The sequence below is a fragment of the Lipophrys pholis genome (assembly GCF_963383615.2).
Source record: "Lipophrys pholis genome assembly, chromosome: 14".
In the NCBI taxonomy this organism is placed as follows: domain Eukaryota; kingdom Metazoa; phylum Chordata; class Actinopteri; order Blenniiformes; family Blenniidae; genus Lipophrys; species Lipophrys pholis.
The window spans coordinates 26,337,274-26,359,300 of NC_137633.1; the positions used below are offsets into that span (position 1 = coordinate 26,337,274).

A 22,027-nucleotide genomic window follows, 5' to 3' on the forward strand; every position below is an offset into this window, starting at 1 on the left:
CAGAATCAGGCTGTTTGGAAAACAACTTCCAGAGAACCAGAGCAGATCTTCTACCGGGACAGAAGAACCAGAGCAGATTTTCTACCGGGACAGAAGAACCAGAGCAGATCTTCTACCGGGACAGAAGAACCAGAGCAGATCTTCTACCGGGACAGACGAACCAGAGCAGATCTTCTACCGGGACAGAAGAACCAGAGCAGATCTTCTACCGGGACAGAAGAACCAGAGCAGATCTTCAATCGTAGGAGAACGAAGAGATGTTGTGATCACCGAGCTCCAGTCGTCTCACGTCAACCTGCTTCAGAAAACATCTGAAATCAATCTGACATCCAGAGTCGCTGCATCAGAAACACTCCATGTCATTTCTCCAGAACATCACTGAAGACAAACTGAAACAATGGAGCCGATAACCTGCTGGCTGGTTTCAATCTCCTCACAGGTCTGATGAATCTGCTGCAACGGTTCTTTCATCCTTCCTGTTTTCATAAATTCACCCTCAGTCTGGACTCATCAGGTCGTTCAGCCACTGAGATCATGAAGCGTCGTGTGGTTGTATATGTTTAATGGACCTGCTGCTGGTTCTTCATGTTCTGCTGGTTCTTCATGCTCTGCTGGTTCTTCATGGTGGCGCTGGTTCTTCATGGTGGTGCTGGTTCTTCATGGTGGCGCTGGTTCTTCATGGTGACGCTGGTTCTTCATGGTGGTGCTGGTTCTTCATGTTGCTACTGGTTCTTCATGGTGGCGCTGGTTCTTCATGTTTCTACTGGTTCTTCATGGTGGTGCTGGTTCTTCATGGTGGCGCTGGTTCTTCATGTTTCTACTGGTTCTTCATGGTGGTGCTGGTTCTTCATGGTGGTGCTGGTTCTTCATGGTAGTGCTGGTTCTTCATGTTGCTACTGGTTATTCATGGTGGTGCTGGTTCTTCATGGTAGTGCTGGTTCTTCATGTTGGTGCTGGTTCTTCATGTTTCTGCTGGTTCTTCATGTTGTTGCTGGTTCTTCATAGTAGTGCTGGTTCTTCATGTTCTACTGGTTCTTCATGTTGGTGCTGGTTCTTCATGGTGGTGCTGGTTCTTTATGTTGGTGCTGGTTCTTCATGGTGGTGCTGGTTCTTCATAGTAGTGCTGGTTCTTTATGTTGGTGCTGGTTCTTCATGGTGGTGAAGCAGCAGCGTTGCTCCACTGGTAGATGTGATGTTTATCAGATGAGCCAAAGAGGATCAAAATCTGAGCAAAGCTGCAGAACATCTCCGTTAAATGTTCTTCATGACAGATTATCATTTAGATTATTATTCATTTCACCTTTAAACATAAATTCATATCCTACATCACGAACTTCCCAGACCGCAAACACACATTTTATTACATTACTGCCTTTAAAATGCACAAGTCAATCAATCAAACAATCAATGGCTTCCTTCCAGCTGTGACTGTAACTGCACATTACTTCCAGTGGAAACAGGTAACTGTAATCCAGTAGTCTGATTACTACGACCTTCTCTCACCACTTTATTGGTGCTGCAGCGATCAGCCAGAAGATTAAGACCACTGACGGTAAATAGGAGGAAGAAGAAGAACCGCGCTTCGTGTCAGCGGAGGAGCGGTGTGCATTGCTCAAGGGAGGCTTTCAGTCCTGGAACCCTCACCCTAACGAGGGTCAAGGGATTCCAACTAGTAACCACTGCCCAGGGGTTAATGACCATCTGTATGAAGGAACTGATGGTGTGGGACACATCGGGAGGAACCGTTACTGTAGGACACATCAGGAGGAACTGTTACTGTGGGACACATCGGGAGGAACTGTTACTGTGGGACACATCAGGAGGAACTGTTACTGTGGGACACATCAGACAGGAAGTGAAGAGTTGATGTATCAGAAGACGAGGCAGCTTGCCGATGAAGGTGTGATTCCATCAACAGACGAGCTCCTGAGCCGTTTAACTTTATTAAATACGTGTTTGTTGTTTACAGACCGGTCCGGTGGTCATAATGTTTTGGCTGGTCGGTGATGTTTGTATTGTATGAATTATGATCTCAGAATTCATCTTTACTGATACAGGTTCAATCAAAACTGAAAAAAAAAAAAATAATCAATTTAACATCACAAATAAGAAGGAAGCTGTGTGTGTGTGTGTGTGTGTGTGTGTGTGTGTGTGTGTGTGTGTGTGTGTGTGTGTGTGTTCGTTCTTTAACAGTCACAGCAGCTCGTCATCAGTTTTCTGAATAATGTCGGTGAGCTGCTGCAAAGCTGCGGTTTGACTTTACAAATGAATTTATTGATGAATGGATGAAAGTTTCCTCAGAAGATCGTTGAAGCAGAAGAAGCTGCTGCTCAGGTCACAGTGACGCGTCTCCACTTCCTGCCCTCATTCATTCATTCATGCTCTTCAAACGCTGAGCCCCCCCAGCGTCTCGCAACTCAAACGTCCCATTCTGGGGGTGGTGGTGGTGGTGGTGGTGGTGGTGGGGGGTCACTGCTCGGTGGGACACACGGTGCGGTCTCTGCAGCAGAAGTAGTGGACCACCACGCCATTGGGATATCGGGCAAACGCACTGGGAAAGAAAGATGAACACATGCAATAGAGCAGGGGGGGTGGGGTGGGGGTGGGGGGTCCAGATGTTGGTGTGTGTGTGTGTGTTGGTCTTACCTGTTGCCGATCTTCTTCTTACAGACTCTGCAGGTCTTCTCCTCAGTGACGACACATTTCACCTGCTGGTGGAAGATTCTCTCCTCCTGCACCTGGAGACAAACCAGCAGCTCACAACCAATCACCAGGAGCTTCACATCTCTGCTCTGATTGGTCCAGACAACCATTTAAACCAGGAGCCTCACATCTCTGCTCTGATTGGTCCAGACAACCATTTAAACCAGGAGCCTCACATCTCTGCTCTGATTGGTCCAGACAACCATTTAAACCAGGAGCCTCACATCTCTGCTCTGATTGGTCCAGACTCTGAAGCAGTGAAACGTTTACCACAACTTTTTAGTCCTGGAGCCTCATGGTCTAAAAGCATGATGGGAAGGAGCATTTCATTCTGTGTGTGTGTGTGTGTGTGTGTGTGTGTGTGTGTGTGTGTGTGTGTGTGTGTGTGTGTGTGTGGTTCAGCAGCTGTTCAGTCATCAGGGAAAAGACAAACATGCTGAGGAGCAGCTTCTTCTCACGGTCCGTCACACTCCAACACACACAGTCTCTTCAGACTCTCTCATGCTGCCGATCAACAATCTGAGCAGACTGATTTGGTTTTATTGGTTTTTGCTCTGAGCCGGTCTCCTCCCACACTGGACCGGACACTTCTTCTCTCTTATTGCACACTTTGTCCCTTTTAAGACAGTCTTGTTTTAGATGCATTTGAGTATTTGTTGTTTTTCGGCTCATTCCCACCAAACAGCCCGCCCAGTGGCAGATCTTTCTGTTTTGGTCGTGACAACACTGTTCAACGGTTTGATGGTCGGAGGGCTTAATCATTTCACCCTGGGTGAGGATCAACGACGTATCACTGCTGAACTTTCAGAAGGAAGGCAGAGTGTGTCTGGCAGCGCTCACCCTGAGGAACTCCGCCTGCAGCAGACTCTTCAGCACCTGGTTGCAGCGTTTCCTCTGAGCCTTCTCCTCCAGGACGCTCTCCAGGAACACACGGATCTCTCGGATCTGAGTGTTCGCTGGCAGCAGGTTGATGGCCTGCAAACAGAACCACCGGCTGGGTGAATCTTCAGCGACCTCGTGGGGATAAATGTTCATTCATCTCTACATCTAGACATACTAAGGTCTTTGGGACGGAGCTACAGGAGGCCTGCAGAGGACAAATAAGATCTAATATTCTATTACAACTAATAAGAGGAGAACAGAAACTACTTCACAGTTCAGAGTCTGCAGCTGCTCAGTTCAGGGTGCAGACAGAAGCAGCGTGAAACTACAGGAGCAGTAAACAAATACACGTAGTGAAGTTTAGAGTGAGGTGAGTCAGGTACAGATACAAGTACAAGTAGAAACCATCACTAATAAATAGAATCCATTACCTTGAAATAAAAAACAACATTTAAACAAAGCAAGAAAGGACACAGGAAGAAACATCAAGGAGAAAAGCAAATATATTACTGCAAAGACGCAAAATCTAACATGTCACAATGAAGTATTTTGTCGCCCAGAATTCATTAGAATTAACCATCTAACGTATTTATTCAAACATTTTCCCGGGCGGGGCAGGAGGGTAAGGTACGGCAAAATGCACCCAGGCCCAACTCTGTGGCGCCGTCCCACCGCAGACCGTACGGTTAAAATGTAGGCGGGGTTGTGAACGACACGGGGGTGGGGGTGGGGGGGGGGGGGGGGGGGGGGGGGGTGAAGAACACGGAAGCTCTTTAGCCGTCAGAGTAAAGTCTTCAGCCTCGTTCTCCGGGACTCAGCTTAAATTTCTCATTGTGAACAGCAGCGTCCAGCTCCTGCTGAAGCTCCGCCTCCTGTTACTGAGAGGAGCGTCTGCATCTCGTCTGAACACCAGGGGGCAGTGGAGCACCACGTTTCAATCAACCAGTTAAGAAAACAACCTTCTGAGACCTTTCCTCAGTGCTGGGTACCTCAAGGAGGAGTCACAGAAAATCGTAGCCGGTGGTCGCAGTGTTTTCCGTACCATCCACAACTTCTTCAGTGGGACCGCATGAAAACCCGTCCTGTTCCGGCACAAACAGCACGGCGGGACTGCGGCTTTAGAAATGGGTCCTGAACCACGTCTACATGATACCGCTCTCAGTCCATCACCTCGTTACTGTTCTGGTTCTGGTTCTAGTCTGCTGGTTCTTTCTTTATAACATGATATACAAGAGGAATTCTCATAGTTCAGCACCTAATGGGAATCTGTTTGGTTCTGTTGGGTTCTGTTATCCACCTGAGGGGAATTTGTTTGGTTCTGTTGGGTTTTGTTTGGTTCTGTTCAGCACCTGAGGGGAATTTGTTTGGTTCTGTTGGGTTTTGTTTGGTTCTGTTCAGCACCTGAGGGGAATTTGTTTGGTTCTGTTGGGTTTTGTTTGGTTCTGTTCAGCACCTGAGGGGAATTTGTTTGGTTCTGTTGGGTTTTGTTTGGTTCTGTTTGGTTCTGTTCAGCACCTGAGGGGAATTTGGTTGGTTCTGTTGGGTTTTGTTTGGTTCTGTTCAGCACCTGAGGGGAATTTGGTTGGTTCTGTTGGGTTTTGTTTGGTTCTGTTCAGCACCTGAGGGGATTTTGGTTGGTTCTGTTGGGTTTTGTTTGGTTCTGTTCAGCACCTGAGGGGAATTTGTTTGGTTCTGTTGGGTTTTGTTTGGTTCTGTTCAGCACCTGAGGGGAATTTGTTTGGTTCTGTTCAGCTTGATGGGCTCTAACAGTGACTGTCTCAGTGAAGCTTCAGAACAGCTGCTTCTCTTCACTTCCAGCTTCTTTTCCAACAGATGAGTCATTGTGAGTGCGTGTCGTCGTTAATCACACTGATTCCTCCCGTGACCCTGCGATGACTCTCACTACTACTAATCCCTCTGCGGTGGAACATGTGACGGTCGAAGAGAAAACTAAACGGGAGAGCCACGTTTTCATGTTAGGAGACAGACGCCGGTACCAGTCACCTTGGTGGTGTTGAGCTTGCTGTGGTGCAGTTCCAGGACCTGCAGCGCCGCCTGCAGGTTGGCTTGAGGCTCCGTCAGCTCCATCTTGATGGGTCCCAGGCAGTGGACGTCAGGAGGAGACAGGTACATCCTCAGCAGAGACAGGTACACCTAGAGAACCACAGTGTCTGTTGAAGCTGGAAACTCACTTTACTTCAACACACTGACCACGACTCACAGTAAAACTACTTCAGTCTGAACAGACTCACAGTAAAACTACTTCAGTCTGAACCCATTCACAGTAAAACTACTTCAGTCTGAACCCATTCACAGTAAAACTACTTCAGTCTGAGCAGATTCACAGTAAAACTACTTCAGTCTGAACCCATTCACAGTAAAACTACTTCAGTCTGAGCAGATTCACAGTAAAACTACTTCAGTCTGAACAGGATTCACAGTAAAACTACTTCAGTCTGAGCAGATTCACAGTAAAACTACTTCAGTCTGAACAGGATTCACAGTAAAACTACTTCAGTAAGAGGAGATTCACAGTAAAACTACTGCAGTCTGAACAGACTCACAGTAAAACTACTTCAGTCTGAACCCATTCACAGTAAAACTACTTCAGTCTGAACCCATTCACAGTAAAACTACTTCAGTCTGAGCAGATTCACAGTAAAACTACTTCAGTCTGAACAGGATTCACAGTAAAACTACTTCAGTCTGAACCCATTCACAGTAAAACTACTTCAGTCTGAGCAGATTCACAGTAAAACTACTTCAGTCTGAACAGGATTCACAGTAAAACTACTTCAGTCTGAACCCATTCACAGTAAAACTACTTCAGTCTGAGCAGATTCACAGTAAAACTACTTCAGTCTGAACAGGATTCACAGTAAAACTACTTCAGTAAGAGGAGATTCACAGTAAAACTACTGCAGTCTGAACAGGATTCACAGTCAAACTACTTCAGTCTGAACAGGATTCACAGTAAAACTACTTCAGTCTGAGCAGATTCACAGTAAAACTACTTCAGTAAGAGGAGATTCACAGTCAAACTACTGCAGTCTGAACAGGATTCACAGTAAAACTACTTCAGTCTGAGCAGATTCACAGTAAAACTACTTCAGTAAGAGGAGATTCACAGTAAAACTACTGCAGTCTGAACAGGATTCACAGTAAAACTACTGCAGTCTGAACCCATTCACAGTAAAACTACTTCAGTCTGAACAGGATTTACAGTAGAACTACTGCAGTCTGAACAGATTCACAGTAGAACTACTGCAGTCTGAACAGGATTCACAGTAAAACTACTTCAGTCTGAGTTGTGCAGAAATGTGTTTGTGCTGAACTCTGATTCTCTGTGACCTTCGTCAATCATCAATCAAGTGAATCATTGATTTTGCTTCGTTCCAACAACTTTATTGATCAACGAGAATCAAAGATCAACTGAAAACCAGAGATGCTGCAGCTGATTACTAATCCTAACCTGGCAACACAGAGGAGCTCAACATGGGGTAGGAGGGCAACGGGCAGGGTGAGAGGGCAACAGGCAGGGCAAGAGGGCAACAGGTAAGATGAGAGGGCAACAGGTAGGGCGAGAGGGCAACAGGTAAGATGAGAGGGCAACAGGCAGGGCAAGAGGGCAACAGGTAAGATGAGAGGGCAACAGGTAGGGCGAGAGGGCAACAAGTAAGATGAGAGGGCAACACGCAGGGCAAGAGGGCAACAGGTAAGATGAGAGGGCAACAGGTAGGGCGAGAGGGCAACAAGTAAGATGAGAGGGCAACAGGAAAGATGAGAGGGCAACAGGCAGGGTGAGAGGGCAACAGGCAGGGTGAGAGGGCAACAGGTAAGATGAGTGGGCAACAGGCAGGGCGAGAGGTGAATAGACAGGGGAGAGGGCAACAGGAAAGATGAGAGGGCAACAGATAGAGTGCAGAAAACAGGAGGAAAAATATGTTGATGAAAAAATAAACAGAAATATAATAAAGACCACATGGACACAACGAACTCAGCAACGTGAAAAAGGCAAAAGAAAATGAAAGTAGAAAAACGGGAAGAGCGAAAACGACTCACGTCTTTGTTTCCTTCGACTGAACTGTTGTAGTTATTGTGACAGTACCTGCAAACGGAGCACACACACATTTTCACCAAGAGGATTAAAACCTAAATTAAACTTAAAATATAAACATCACACTTCTGTTGTTAGCGTGGGTAGCGCACACACACACACACACACACACACACACACACACACACACACACACACACACACACACACACACACACACACACACACACACACACACACACACACACACACACACACACACACACACACACACACACACACACACACACACACACACACACACACACACACACACACACACGTCTCGTACCATTTAGACTCTACATATTTAGTCTGATTTTATTTTTTAGACTGAGTCTACAGACTCTGTTATTAATGTGAAACTCAAAGTACAACACAGATGTAGGAAGAACTCCGACACTCCCAGCCTCAGAGGAACGATGAGTTCCCAGGAGTTCCCAGATGTGCAGCTGCAGGCTGGTCAAGTTGGAGCTCTGCAGGATGTATCAGTACTCACTCTTCGGCCATGGCGGTGTCGCTCAGGATGTGCACGTAGATGAAGAGCGCCTGCTCGTGTTTTCCCATGCGACCCAGAAGCAGGGCTCGCTCCTCCAACAGGCCTTCAACATGGAGAACAAGGTCAGAGGTCGGCTTCACCACTTCTGCCTGACAGAGTCTCGAGCTTCTGATAGAACTGATGTGTGAACATGACATCATGGGAAAACACGTTACGAGGTAACACCAGTCATTCAGAGTCTGTAAACGGTTAAAATACAAGCTTTACTTATTAAAATGAACCAAACCAATCCTGCAAGTTCTGGAGGTGACGGTGTGTTAGAGTACGATGATCAATGTGATCGCTCCATGAACTTTTTATCACATTACAACCATAAATGTATTTCACTGGACTTTGTGTGTCGGCGCGACACAACGTGAAGAGGAAAGACAATGATTTATGGTTTTTAAATTCTCTTCCAGATAAAAAACACAACCAGATTCAAAAGAATCTGGTTGTGCTGTTGTATGGTAGAGTGCTGTTTAAAGAGGCTCTGGCTCATGATCATGATCATGAATGTCTGGTATCGACACAGAAATCTAAAGTGTCCATGATGCATCAGACAGTGACAGCTGAACTGAGTCGGAGGTGTGTTCCTACCATCGAATGGAAAGTCGCTGATGAGTCTGGAGGGTTCATAGCTGGTGGAAACATCCAGGAAGGTCAGCAGCTTCTTCCTGAACTCTCCCAGCTCACCTTTCTCCTTCCCTGCTGAAACAGCTGGAACTCCTGCAGAAACGCACAGCGTTCAGTTAGCAAGGTTATCATATACATGTTTCATTATAAAGAGTGTCGATCATGAAGTTTTAGTGTTTAACATTTCATTTTAATGAACATATACTATTCAATATGATGAAGCTGATGGAAACAGTTTCTCACAGTAGTTCTGATGAGTCCTTCACCCCCCCCCACCACAGAAAGCACTCTGCATTAATACAGTTAGACGTAATATTTACAGTACATTCAACAAGCTCTACTACATACTTTTTACTTGAGTAAAGACGTTGCATCAGTACTCTTATGTGAGGATTGATCTCTCCTCTGGTGCTTAGGGTTGATAAAGAAGAGACTTGATGATTGCAGTTTTTCCTTTAGCAGGTACATTTTGTAGTTTTTCTTTGAGTGAATTATGTTTTTTTTTTTGCCTGAATGTGTGCCTCGATGTGGCCTCTCAGGTTTCATCAACGTGAAGCTGGCTTCTCAACACAACATTATTTATTAGTGTGTCGACTGACGGAGGCCAACCGCCTCCCTCCATCAGTCAGCATGCGGTCCTTAGAAGTGATAAAGACTGAGTAATGGCTGGATAAACCCTTTTGGCAGAGGTTTTATTGGCGGAGCAGAGAGAGATGTTAAGCGATCCCACATGTACTGATGTCATGGAAACAAAATCTGATATATTAAAAAAAAATACATAAATTGTGCCTTTGGCATTGAGGTGATGAAAAGAATGGACAGGGTTTGACTGGTGGTTGTTCTCCAGCAGGCTGAATGCTGCCATAGCTGAAAACACGGCTGAATGTTGAAGGTTCATTCATCCTCCAGAAGAACAAGAAGGTTTGCCACTTGAAGGTCCTGCCTAACAAAATGACCTCATTTTCGTGCTCAAGCTCCATGTGGCCGAAGAAACATTGTTCAGCAGTGCCAACCGTCCGGGGCGAAGTCCCTCAGCCGCCCACACTCTTGTGTGATTGGTCAAATTTTATTTGTTTACTTCTGCATTCGGATACAATGAAAGAGCTGAGTGTTTTGTATTCACGCACTGCCGTGTGCTGCGCACACACATTCCAGCCCGCTAATGACTGATAGCATGTTTAGCATGTAGCCTCGCTACTGTGTGAGCCCAGAGGTTTGTTAGCATGTAGCCTCGCTACTGTGTGAGCCCCGAGGCTTGTTAGCATGTAGCCTCGCTACTGTGTGAGCCCCAAGGCTTGTTAGCATGTAGCCTCGCTACTGTGTGAGCCCCAAGGCTTGTTAGCATGTAGCCTCGCTACTGTGTGAGTCCAGAGGCTTGTTAGCATGTAGCCTCGCTACTGTGTGAGCCCCGAGGCTTGTTAGCATGTAGCCTCGCTACTGTGTGAGCCCCGAGGCTTGTTAGCATGTAGCCTCGCTACTGTGTGAGCCCCGAGGCTTGTTAGCATGTAGCCTCGCTACTGTGTGAGCCCCGAGGCTTGTTAGCATGTAGCCTCGCTACTGTGTGAGCCCCGAGGCTTGTTAGCATGTAGCCTCGCTACTGTGTAATCTCCTGCTTGAAGCTCAGGTTTGATGTCTGGTCTCACTCAGTAATCAGTGTCGTGTTGTGAGCCGAGGGCTGGTCGTGTCCCAACCTTCAGACTAGTGATCTTTGTATCTTCAGACTAGTCATGTTGGTACTTTCCGACTAGTGTCCATACTTTCAAACTAGTGCTCTCTGTACTTTCAGACTAGCGGTCTTTGTACATTCAGACTAGTCATGTTGGTACTTTCCGACTAGTGTCCATACTTTCAGACCAGTGTTCTTTGTACCTTCATACCAGTGGTCTTTGTGCCTTCAGACTAGTGTCCGTACTTTCAGACTACTGGTGTCGGTACTTTCAGACTAGTGTTTCTACCTTCAGACTAGTGGTGTCGGGACATTCAGACTAGTTGTGTTGGGACCTTCAGACTAGTGGTGTCTTTAACTTCAGACTAGTGGTGTCTTTAACTTCAGACTAGTGGTGTCTTTAACTTCAGACTAGTGGTGTCGGTAACTTCAGACTAGTTGTGTTGGGACCTTCAGTCTAGTAGTGTTGGTACCTTCAGTCTAGTAGTGTTTCTACCTTCAGTCTCGTAGTGTTTCTACCTTCAGACCCGTGTTTCTACCTTCAGACTAGTGTCGGTACCTTCAGGCTCGTGTTTATACTTTCAGACCAGTGGTGTTGGCACCTACAGACTAGTGTTTATACCTTCAGACTAGTGTTGGTACCTGCAGACTAGTGTTTCTACTAGCGTCGGTACCTTCGGGCAGTGAGTTGAGGTACTGCTTCATGACGCCCTGGACTCCCATCAGACTACTGGTGTTTCTACCTTCAAACTCGTGTTGGTACTGTCAGACTAGTGTTTCTACCTTCAAAATAGTGTTTCTACCTTTGGGCAGTGAGTTGAGATACTGCTTCATGAGGCCCTGGACTCCCATCAGACTAGTGGTGTCGGTACCTTAAGACTAGTGTTTCGACCTTCAGACTAGTGTTTCTATCTCCAGACTAGTGTTTCGACCTTCAGACTAGTGTTTCTATCTCCAGACTAGTGTTTCGACCTTCAGACTAGTGTCCATACCTTCGGGTAGTGAGTTGAGGTACTGCTTCATGAGGCCCTGGACTCTGCCCAGGTAGAGCTGGATCAGCACGTTGTGGAACTCGGGCCCCTGGTCCTCCCACACGTTGATGATGTGCTCCAGGTAGGGGATGGCCAGATCCTCAAAGCCGTCCTTCAGGAACTGCAGCACCTTGTCTCTGGGTAGAGTCTCCACCTCCGTCAGGTCCTCGGTGAAGATCTGGACAGAGAACCATGGGGGGGGGTCATGGGTCTGAAACCAACTCCCAGCATGCTTTGTTCCACTTGAGCTGCTGCTGATCGCTGGACTGCCTCAAGTGTGTCACAGAGTAATAGATTACTAATCATTAGTAGTTTGAGGCGAATGTCTTGCTCACATTTCTGGCTTTGCTCCAGATTTTCAGTGGTTTTTAAAAGTCCTGTTGAAACAGACACATGTGCCATGTGGAGTCCAGACCTGGTCTGGGTCCAGGTCAGTTCTGTTCATTAATCTGAAGGTATTGACGGACATTGCAAGAGCTGGACAAAGTCCTCCAACGTCCAGGATGTGACGGGACAGAGTTCTTAAAGACTGGAGAACATTTGTTTGTTCTTTTTTTTTCTGTTAGAGGAGGATTCATCAATCTGATTCTCCAACGCAGGAATAAAAGGATAAAAACTCAGGCTGGTATTACTCCTCCCTCTGTTATCCTCCAACCGGCAGAGAGGATTAAGTCCCACTGAAAATCCGCCTCTGTGATGGAGGAAGATTAATACCAACATTTAAATACGGAATTAAGGCCCCTGCAGACTCGCCTTTAGAACCCAGAACAAGAAGAAAAGTTCAGCAGTGACGTCAGCCAGCTGCCGAAAAAAATGCTTGTTCAGCAGGAGAGTTCAGTCTGATAAAAAAGGCCACGCCCCCTCACAGCAGGCCACGCCCCCTCACAGCAACCTCTGTGAAGCAGCGTTTTAACTTTTCAACTGCAGTTTATTTCTGGCCTCCAGTGTTTTCAGAAACACATTTCTCTGACCTGTTTCAGGAATAACAGAGAAGGTTTGTGTCTGAGCCGCCATGTTGGTCTGGTTTGAACCGCAGGGGATGAGTGATGCGTTCAGGTGCATCACGTAACTCCGCCCTCCGACACGTTAACGAGCTGCGAGGCTTGTACAGGAGTGAGGTTACGAGCTAAACATGATTAAAGTATGACTGATGGTTATTAGTGAGCTGGAACACTGGAACATTTCTTCGGCCAGAGGGAGCTGGATGAATAAATAGACGTCATTTTGTTCGGCAGGACGCCGGAGTGCTGAACTTTCTTCTAGTTCTTATGGAGGATGACTCGGCCTTAAGAAGAACAACCAAACCTCTCATGGTTGTATTAATCATCAAGGATGGACTCATTTCAACTTCATGGCTTTAAAACAGAAAAGTAGGCGCGAGTTTCTGCTCCTGTTAAATTTCAATATCTGAGCGTCTTTCACCAAAGTGGGACAGGCTGCCGGAGTTGACCTCCGACCGGCACGTCTCTGTTCTGGACGTCAGGCGCTACAACACTTAAGGAATGAACTGGACTCTGAGCTCAAACTCTCGTCTGTTCGTACCTTCAGCCCGTCTTCAGGGCAGATCTTCAGCACCCAGGGAGAAAACTCAAAGATGATGCCCAGATTCTCCAGTCCTGTGGAAAGAACCAGGACGGCAACGACGTTAATACTCCTGAACCCAATCAATCAATCAATCAATCACTTATGCTCACTAGGACCAGGGTGCACAGGTCACACTGTGTGTGATCAGATCATTATCTCATGGTAGATATTTATTGATCACTTATCACTGTCGGTGTCAATAAGCCGACTCCTCTCTCACGTCACACTGATCATTCTAGTTTCAACATGAGCAAAATAGAGAATTGATCTGAGTCGTTCAAATTGATCCGATTTAGAGAGCCAGTTAAGCACTTTGGTAGAGAATGTTTCATTTTGTCCTTTTTTAAACTTTTTATGTGTAAATTATTATAATTGTTCATTTCTTTTATTGACGACCAACAAAGAGAAACTTCAACAAAGCTGGAGAGCTTCCAAGCAGCTTTACAGGCTCTTTTTACTGGATTGTTCTGTGGGAGAAACACAAACACGCCTAATAACTGTAACACACACACACACACACACACACACACACACACACACACACACACACACACACACACAAGTGTATACAAGTACTTGCAGATGTACACAGCAGATACAAAAATCCCCTCATTAGTCTTTCCAGACACACAGAAGACAGACTGGTCCCAGGGTCCGGGTCCATCTCAGAGGTTTCTCTGCTGAACTTCATCCAACACGTCAGACAACAGGTGGCGCTGCTGGCAGCGACAGAGTGAGGCGCTCACCCAGTCTCTGGAGGTACTGCACGGTCCGCTCGTGGCCCTTCAGGGGGGAGTTGGCCTTGGTGGACTGATCCAGCAGAACCTGCAGAGCTGAAGGTGGCAGCATGTCAAGTGTGGCGTCACATCATGACTCGTGTTCACTGGAGGCCAGAGCAGCTGCTTCCAATTGGCTGAAACAGCAGGACTTCACCATTAAAACCAGAGCAAGCTGTGGCTGGGACTGACGCCAGAACCACACCCAGGGAGAGAGCAGCTGAGCCGCTCTGCTATGAACACCCTTCAGTCTAATCCTGAAACAGCACACACTTCAGTCTAACCCTGAAACAACACACACTTCAGTCTAATACTGAAACAATACACACTTTCCAGGGTACTGACCTCCAAGACACACTTCAGTCTAACACTGAAACAACACACGCTTCAGTCTAATACTGAAACAACACACGCTTCAGTCTACTACTGAAACAACACACGCTTCAGTCTACTACTGAAACAACACACACTTCAGTCTAACCCTGAAACAACACACGCTTCAGTCTAACCCTGAAACAACACACGCTTCAGTCTAATACTGAAACAACACACACTTCAGTCTAACACTGAAACAACACACGCTTCAGTCTAATACTGAAACAACACACGCTTCAGTCTAACCCTGAAACAACACACGCTTCAGTCTAACCCTGAAACAACACACGCTTCAGTCTAATACTGAAACAACACACACTTCAGTCTAACCCTGAAACAACACACGCTTCAGTCTAACCCTGAAACAACACACGCTTCAGTCTAATCCTGAAACAACACACACTTCAGTCTAACCCTGAAACAACACACACTTCAGTCTAATACTGAAACAACACACACTTCAGTCTAACCCTGAAACAACACACACTTCAGTCTAATACTGAAACAACACACACTTCAGTCTAACCCTGAAACAACACACGCTTCAGTCTAACCCTGAAACAACACACACTTCAGTCTAATCCTGAAACAACACACACTTCAGTCTAACCCTGAAACAACACACACTTCAGTCTAATCCTGAAACAACACACCCTTCAGTCTAACCCTGAAACAACACACACTTCAGTCTAATACTGAAACAACACACACTTCAGTCTAACCCTGAAACAACACACACTTCAGTCTAATACTGAAACAACACACACTTCAGTCTAATCCTGAAACAACACACCCTTCAGTCTAACACTGAAACAACACACACTTCTGTCTAACACTGAAACAACACACACTTCCCAGGATACCGCACCACATTGCTTCCATCCAGTTTGTGAAACTGGTTCAGAGGTTGAATCACAGAATTCAATTTGCTCATTCAAAAGGATTCAAGGTTTTTATTGTCATGCCATTACACACATTTACATGTCCTGGTACTGAATAATGTTCATAAGGCCAAAATCACATTGTAAACAAGTGAAAACAGAACAGCATGAAAATGTTTCACTGCAAGTGGATTTGTGCATGAAGAGTTCAAACCTCCAAACAGGCTTTATGCGCACTAAACTTTGTTTTCAAATATTTACATAACTGAATATAAACTTTAAGTTCCTGCATATTTGCCATTTGTTAACTCTGCTTATGTAACAGTGATTATTACTCATTCAGACAAAACAACCCATGTGAACTCAGAACGAGAGTCATTAGAGGTTGGGGCGAAAGCAGGAGCCGGAAAAGGCATTGCAAATAAACTGTTATCAGTCGTCACCGAAGACCTGCTTCGTAGTGTGACTGTAATCGCTGTAGTCAGGTGTTGAAGCTTTAGGGAAAAGATAAGGTGAGTTGAGGAATATAAATCTATATGATAATGATCCATATGAAGAACGGAGTCTCTTACCTTTCTGGTGCAGGCCTTTCTTCTCATAGAGAATAATGAGCTCGCTGTACTTGTGAGCCTTCTTCAGGACGTATTCGCTCTCCTCAATGTGGCAGTGGTTGTTCTCAAGACGAAGGAGGGGGGACACCAGGGCCACGTTGGTCTGTCAGGTAACAACACAACACAGCAAATCACAACACCACCCGTCCTCCAGCACCAGCCGCTTCACACGCTTCATGGTTTGGATGATCTGAGGCACACTTTGCCTACGAGGAGCTTGAGACAAACTGCTCATGTCTCAGTGTGGCCAGGCTGCGCTCACCTGCAGGGACAGTCTGAAAGAGTCCTGCATCTCACCACCCTCCAAACACCCCAAAGTCACTCCACAGATAACTATATAATATAAGTGACGCCCTGCAGGTGGAGCTGGAGCTGGAGCCAAACAAGTCGTCTACACTTCCTCAGCCCTCAGCCTCCGGATCTACTGCTTCAACATCACGTTCCTGCCGTTTAATCCCTCCACTGGAAACCAGAGTCATTTAATCCCTCCACTGGAAACCAGTCATTTAATCCCTCCACTGGAAACCAGAGTCATTTAGTCCCTCTACTAGAAACCAGAGTCATTTAATCCCTCCACTAGAAACCAGAGTCCTTTAATCCCTCCACTGGAAACCAGAGTCATTTAATCCCTCCACTAGAAACCAGAGTCATTTAATCCCTCCACTAGAAACCAGAGTCCTTTAATCCCTCCACTGGAAACCAGAGTCATTTAATCCCTCCACTAGAAACCAGAGTCATTTAATCCCTCCACTAGAAACCAGAGTCAGTCATTTAATCCTTCTATTGGAAACCAGAGAGTCATTTAATCCCTCCACTGGAAACCAGAGTCATTTAATCCCTCCACTAGAAACCAGAGTCATTTAATCCCTCCACTAGAAACCAGAGTCCTTTAATCCCTCCACTGGAAACCAGAGTCATTTAATCCCTCCACTAGAAACCAGAGTCCTTTAATCCCTCCACTAGAAACCAGAGTCCTTTAATCCCTCCACTGGAAACCAGAGTCATTTAATCCCTCCACTAGAAACCAGAGTCATTTAATCCCTCCACTAGAAACCAGAGTCAGTCATTTAATCCTTCTATTGGAAACCAGAGAGTCATTTAATCCCTCCACTAGAAACCAGAGTCCTTTAATCCCTCCACTGGAAACCAGAGTCATTTAATCCCTCCACTAGAAACCAGAGTCATTTAATCCCTCCACTAGAAACCAGAGTCCTTTAATCCCTCCACTGGAAACCAGAGTCATTTAATCCCTCCACTAGAAACCAGAGTCATTTAATCCCTCCACTAGAAACCAGAGTCAGTCATTTAATCCTTCTATTGGAAACCAGAGAGTCCTTTAATCCCTCCACTGGAAACCAGAGTCATTTAATCCCTCCACTAGAAACCAGAGTCATTTAATCCCTCCACTAGAAACCAGAGTCCTTTAATCCCTCCACTGGAAACCAGAGTCATTTAATCCCTCCACTAGAAACCAGAGTCAGTCATTTAATCCTTCTATTGGAAACCAGAGAGTCATTTAATCCCTCCACTGGAAACCAGAGAGTCATTTAATCCCTCTACTAGAAACCAGAGTCCTTTAATCCCTCCACTGGAAACCAGAATCATTTAATCCCTCCACCCAAAACCAGAGAGTCATTTAATCCCTCTACTGGAGCAACATGAGCATGACGCGAGCGGCTGCAATTGTGTTCAGGTCGACTTCACCTGGTCTGACGCGTTTCAGGCTCACTGATCTGAAGGAAAAACATTCAGGATGTTTCACACAAAACTAAAGCCGCTGTTCCACTGCAGTACGTTGTGGAGCGGGGATGAGCGGGGGGTTACGGTACGGCAAAGTGCACCCAGAACCAACTCCGTCTCACGGTCCCACCACAGAAAGTACAGTAAAAATGTAGGCGGGGTTGTGAACGACTCGGAGAGCGTCCAGCGAAGAAGACGGAAGCGGCCGGCGGCCGTCCAAGTTGTTCTCTGTGACTCAGGTTAAACGTTCTCATTGCAGCGTCCAGCTGCTGTTGAATCTCCTCCTCCTGTTCCTGACGGAGGAACGTCTGTAGCTCGTTAAAAGACCGCAATGTTGTGTTGCGCGCCGACTTTTCAATCGACCAGTTAACAAAATCAACTAGTGAGCACAGAGCGCTGTATGTAAACAACAACAGGAGAGTTTACGGCCGATGAAATAATTAAATATTGAGGCCAAGTCGAGAGTGACGATCGTCACACCAATCAGCAGACGGCTGCGTTGTCGCTCCTCCTCACAGACCCGTTCCTCGGTCCCCGGAACCTCAACGGAGGGGTAGCGGAAAACCGTAGCCGACGGTCGCGGGTTCTTTCCGTACCATCCACAACTTTTCAGTCGGACTGCGTGAAAACCCGCCCCGCCCCGCGACAGAAGGTGCCTTAAGCGACTCCTTCTAATCCAGCCAGAATCACATTCTGCCTGGAGGAGGCCACGAGTTGTTCTCCTCCTGTTTGAGGCAGAATGTGATCTCCTGGACGGACTGTAGTGTGAGGTCACTGTGTGACTCCAGCCAGTCTTCATGCTGAAGGAACCATGTGCGCCATGAGAGTCCAAACTCAGATTACCAGTCAATCCAAAGCTTTCTACAGCTGACAACACCTGAATCACAACACGCTTCTTTTAACTGCAGCTCTGCTTCGGTTCCAACACGTAATCCGATAAGAGGCTGTATAAAACCCATCTGCTTCGTGAGGCAGCCAGTAGTTCATAAATCACACAAGTCTTAGTTTGTCAGAGCTGAAGTAGCATGTTTCATTAAATATGAAGGTCTGGGTGAGTTCGGCGGACGTAAAAAAAACTGGCTTTGGATCAAAACGTGGTGCAGGAGACACTGAACAGACTGATGAAGAGTTTGGACACCAGACAAAGTAGAAGAATAAAAACAAGCTGCACTACGACCCTCTTCTGAGCTACAGGCCTGGATCCATTTAGCTTCCACTGCAGCAGATCTGTCAGTGCAGCGAGGATCTGCCTCTTTCCAGCATCACATGGATTAAATATCAGTCCATCTTACTTTATACCAGCACTCCTGGAGTTATGTGAAGGAGAACACAATATCCAGGGTGACTGGAGGTGACGGACAAGCAGACCGTAGACCTACATGGAGGTAGCACTTGAGCAGCGTGGTGTCGATGATCTGCAGCAGCTTCTTGCGGCTTTTGATGGTGGGAGTGCCCTCCATGAGAGGAGACGTCGTCGACGGGTCGGAGTCATTCAGCTGCTTCACAAGATGGCTGCGTTTCTACAACGACATCACAACAAGGTCAACAACTGACCTGCAACTACAACGTCAACTTTAGACAGACCAGCGGTTATTAACCTAGAACCTGGGATCATATCCAGCACTGTGCAAAGAACGCTTCAGCAAAACAAGAACCAAACAGTTGATCAGTAATAAACTGTAACATGAAGGCCTTCAGCTGTGGAAGTTTGTTAAACATCATGGAGAACAAACTAAACGTTGGTCTGTCGCAGAAAATACAATGAAATACCTCTGTAAAGAGACAAAGTGTGGAAAAGTTCAAGGGAATGAAGACTTTTACAAGCCATTGTGTGCATGTGTGTGTGTGCGACACACACCTGGGTGAGGTAATCGATCAGAGCCAGGTGAGCCTTCTCCAGCTCGGCCCCGGACAGCGTGGGCAGCGGGTTGGGGTAGTGCAGCTGCTTGCGGTAGTCTGACGGCAGCAGGTCAGGGTACAGACCGATCACGTGAGTAGGATCTGCACAAACACACCACAGGAGGGGAGCTCATCAATAGCACTGATTGAAATGTGTGTTTAGGACATAAACAATAAGTTCTCAAATCAAAAGTCCTTAGAACTGGAAGATGAAGTCTGATCAGGCAGAACGCCACAGGTCAACCACTGAAGTTTAATCAAGAGTTTATAGTCCATAAACCATCAATCACAGCCAGACACAATTAATCACAGCCAGACACAATCAATCACAGCCAGACACAATCAATCACAGCCAGACACAATCAATCACAGCCAGACACAATCAATCACAGTCAAGCCAACCAAATGAGGGACTGGAGGTCTGTTGGAGGATCAGGATTCTACCTGTGCCGAGTTTAGCAAACACCTGCATGGAGTCGTCAAATCTCTTCTGGCAGAACAGGTTGAAGGCGTAGAGGTTCTGGATGTGGTGTATTTGTTGCTTCTTATCACCGTCGGAATCGTCCTTCATCTTCTGGCACGAAAGAGAAGAAAACATTCACCATGCTTCGGGGAAACATCTTCTGAGGACTGATCAATGGTCACTGATCAAGTCCCTTGGGTGTGGATGTAGTGAGAGTGTAGTGCAGTGTGGGTGTAGTGTAGTGAGGTGTAGTGCAGTGAGTGTAGTGCAGTGTGGGTGTAGTGTAGTGTGGGTGTAGTGCAGTGCAGTGTGGGTGTAGTGTAGTGTGGATGTAGTGAGAGTGTAGTGCAGTGTGGGTGTAGTGTAGTGAGGATGTAGTGTGAGTCTAGTGCAGTGTGGGTGTAGTGCAGTGTGGGTGTAGTGTAGTGTAGTGCGGGTGTAGTGTGGTGTGGATGTAGTGAGAGTGTAGTGCAGTGTGGGTGTAGTGTAGTGAGGATGTAGTGTGAGTCTAGTGCAGTGTGGGTGTAGTGTAGTGTAGTGCGGGTGTAGTGTGGTGTGGATGTAGTGAGAGTGTAGTGCAGTGCGGGTGTAGTGTGGTACAGTGATTGTCAACCATGGGGCCGCAAAAAACTCCTAGTACTGCTCCTGCGGGCTGTGGGACCGCAATGCCGCTCCCCACCACTTGGGACATCATTCAGTTGTTGAACACTCTCCAATAAGCACCATAAAAAGAAGCCAGACAAACTTTTGACTGAGGTGATGGAGAAGTTTTTAAAATGAAAAAAAGAAGATGAAAGTGATGTCGGCCCTCCTCAATACGTCTGCAAGTCCAACCCTGACTTTATTAAGTTTGGCTTCATGACTGGAGTCCAGAGTCCAGTGTGTCAAGTGACTGAGGGTGAAAGCTCGAGAACGAAGTCCTGAAGCCTTCAAAACCCCGGCAGCATCTCAAAACCAAACGTCCACAGCTGGTGGGAAAGCTGCTGGATTATTTCAGGAGAAAAGAAAATGAGCTACAGATGCAGAAATGGACCGATCTGTCGTGTCACTGACTGGCGACTCTAAATGTGCTTTAAAAGCCGAGATGATCCTGAGACTGCAGCCAAGAAGGTGATGAGTGTCTGACTGTCAAACGGCCGAGAGTCACCGTATTGCTGACATGGCGCCAGACAAACAGCACCAGCGTCTGGAGAGAATAAAGCACAGCAAGTTCTTCCTCTCTGCAGCTCCACCAGGCCACTGACGTCACAAATGCTGCACTGCTGCTGGTTTTACCACAGTATTTCATATATCAGAATTTCTCTTCAGTTTTTAAAATATTTAAATCTAAATATTTTTGGATTGGTTTTTGTTAATATTGACTTGAGCCTTTATGCCAGGGTTCCTCAATTCCAGGCCTGGGGGGCCGGTGTCCTGCATCTTTTAGGTCCACGCCCCCTTGCAACACACCTGAATACAATAAGGGCCTCGATACTTGGCTTTTTTACAAGCTTGACGATGACATCATCATCAGACTGAGGTGTGCTGAAGCTGAGAGAGAGCTAAAACAGGCTCTCCAGGCCCAGAATTGGGAATCCCTGCTTTATAGCAACTTGAGTTGTATAACTGCTCTCCTGTTCCGTGTGTATGTGCAGGTTTACATCCACCAGATTAAAAAATGCTTTCAGATCATCACTGTGAATCGTATCATTTATTTTACAAGGTTTTACCTCGTTAATCTCAGTGGACTGGATTTAGTTATTAAACACAAAACAAACAAAAACTCTGATCGGTTGAAATGAAAGTGTTCATATCTAAATGGGCCCCGGACCACTTTGTACTGGGAGCACTGGGTCAAAGGTCAAACAGGTTGGAAACCCCTGGTGTAGTGTGAGTGCAGTATGACTGTAGTGTAATTTTGTTCGTGTAGTAACTGCAGTGTGACTGTAGTGTAACGTTGTTAGTGTGAGTGTAGTGTTGTGACTGTAGTGTGACTGTACTGTAACATTGATCGTGTAGTAAGTTTAGTGTGACTATTGTTTAGCGTTGTTAGCATGAGTGGGGTGTGAGAGTAGTGTGACTATAGTGTAGTGTGTGTAAGTAAGAGTGCAAGTGCAGTGTGATGCAAGTGTAGTGCAACGTTGTTAGTGTAGTGACTGTAGTGTAG

At 46.3% G+C, this 22,027-nt stretch overlaps 1 protein-coding gene across 9 annotated transcripts in view; it reads right to left on the reverse strand.

The window, feature by feature from the left end:
- Nucleotides 1-1,335: 1,335 nt before the first annotated feature.
- Nucleotides 1,336-22,027, reverse strand: part of vps39 (VPS39 subunit of HOPS complex) — a 29,976-nt gene continuing 9,284 nt past the window's right edge. For 5 of the 9 annotated variants that reach the window (XM_080480530.1, XM_080480531.1, XM_080480528.1 and 2 more), the window contains 14 exons: nucleotides 19,863-19,992; nucleotides 19,378-19,520; nucleotides 18,899-19,039; nucleotides 15,741-15,882; nucleotides 13,883-13,969; nucleotides 13,095-13,168; nucleotides 11,514-11,730; nucleotides 8,820-8,948; nucleotides 8,181-8,283; nucleotides 7,648-7,693; nucleotides 5,590-5,739; nucleotides 3,544-3,678; nucleotides 2,647-2,738; nucleotides 1,337-2,551 (listed from right to left, as the gene is read on the reverse strand). In XM_080480530.1, coding sequence (XP_080336656.1) covers nucleotides 2,470-2,551; nucleotides 2,647-2,738; nucleotides 3,544-3,678; nucleotides 5,590-5,739; nucleotides 7,648-7,693; nucleotides 8,181-8,283; nucleotides 8,820-8,948; nucleotides 11,514-11,730; nucleotides 13,095-13,168; nucleotides 13,883-13,969; nucleotides 15,741-15,882; nucleotides 18,899-19,039; nucleotides 19,378-19,520; nucleotides 19,863-19,992 — 1,671 coding nt within the window. In that variant the 3' untranslated portion in view covers nucleotides 1,337-2,469. Of the gene's footprint in view, nucleotides 2,552-2,646; nucleotides 2,739-3,543; nucleotides 3,679-5,589; nucleotides 5,740-7,647; nucleotides 7,694-8,180; nucleotides 8,284-8,819; nucleotides 8,949-11,513; nucleotides 11,731-13,094; nucleotides 13,169-13,882; nucleotides 13,970-15,740; nucleotides 15,883-18,898; nucleotides 19,040-19,377; nucleotides 19,521-19,862; nucleotides 19,993-22,027 lie in introns of all 9 variants that reach the window. The other 4 variants (XM_080480534.1, XM_080480535.1, XM_080480533.1 and 1 more) reach the window with 1 other exon arrangement.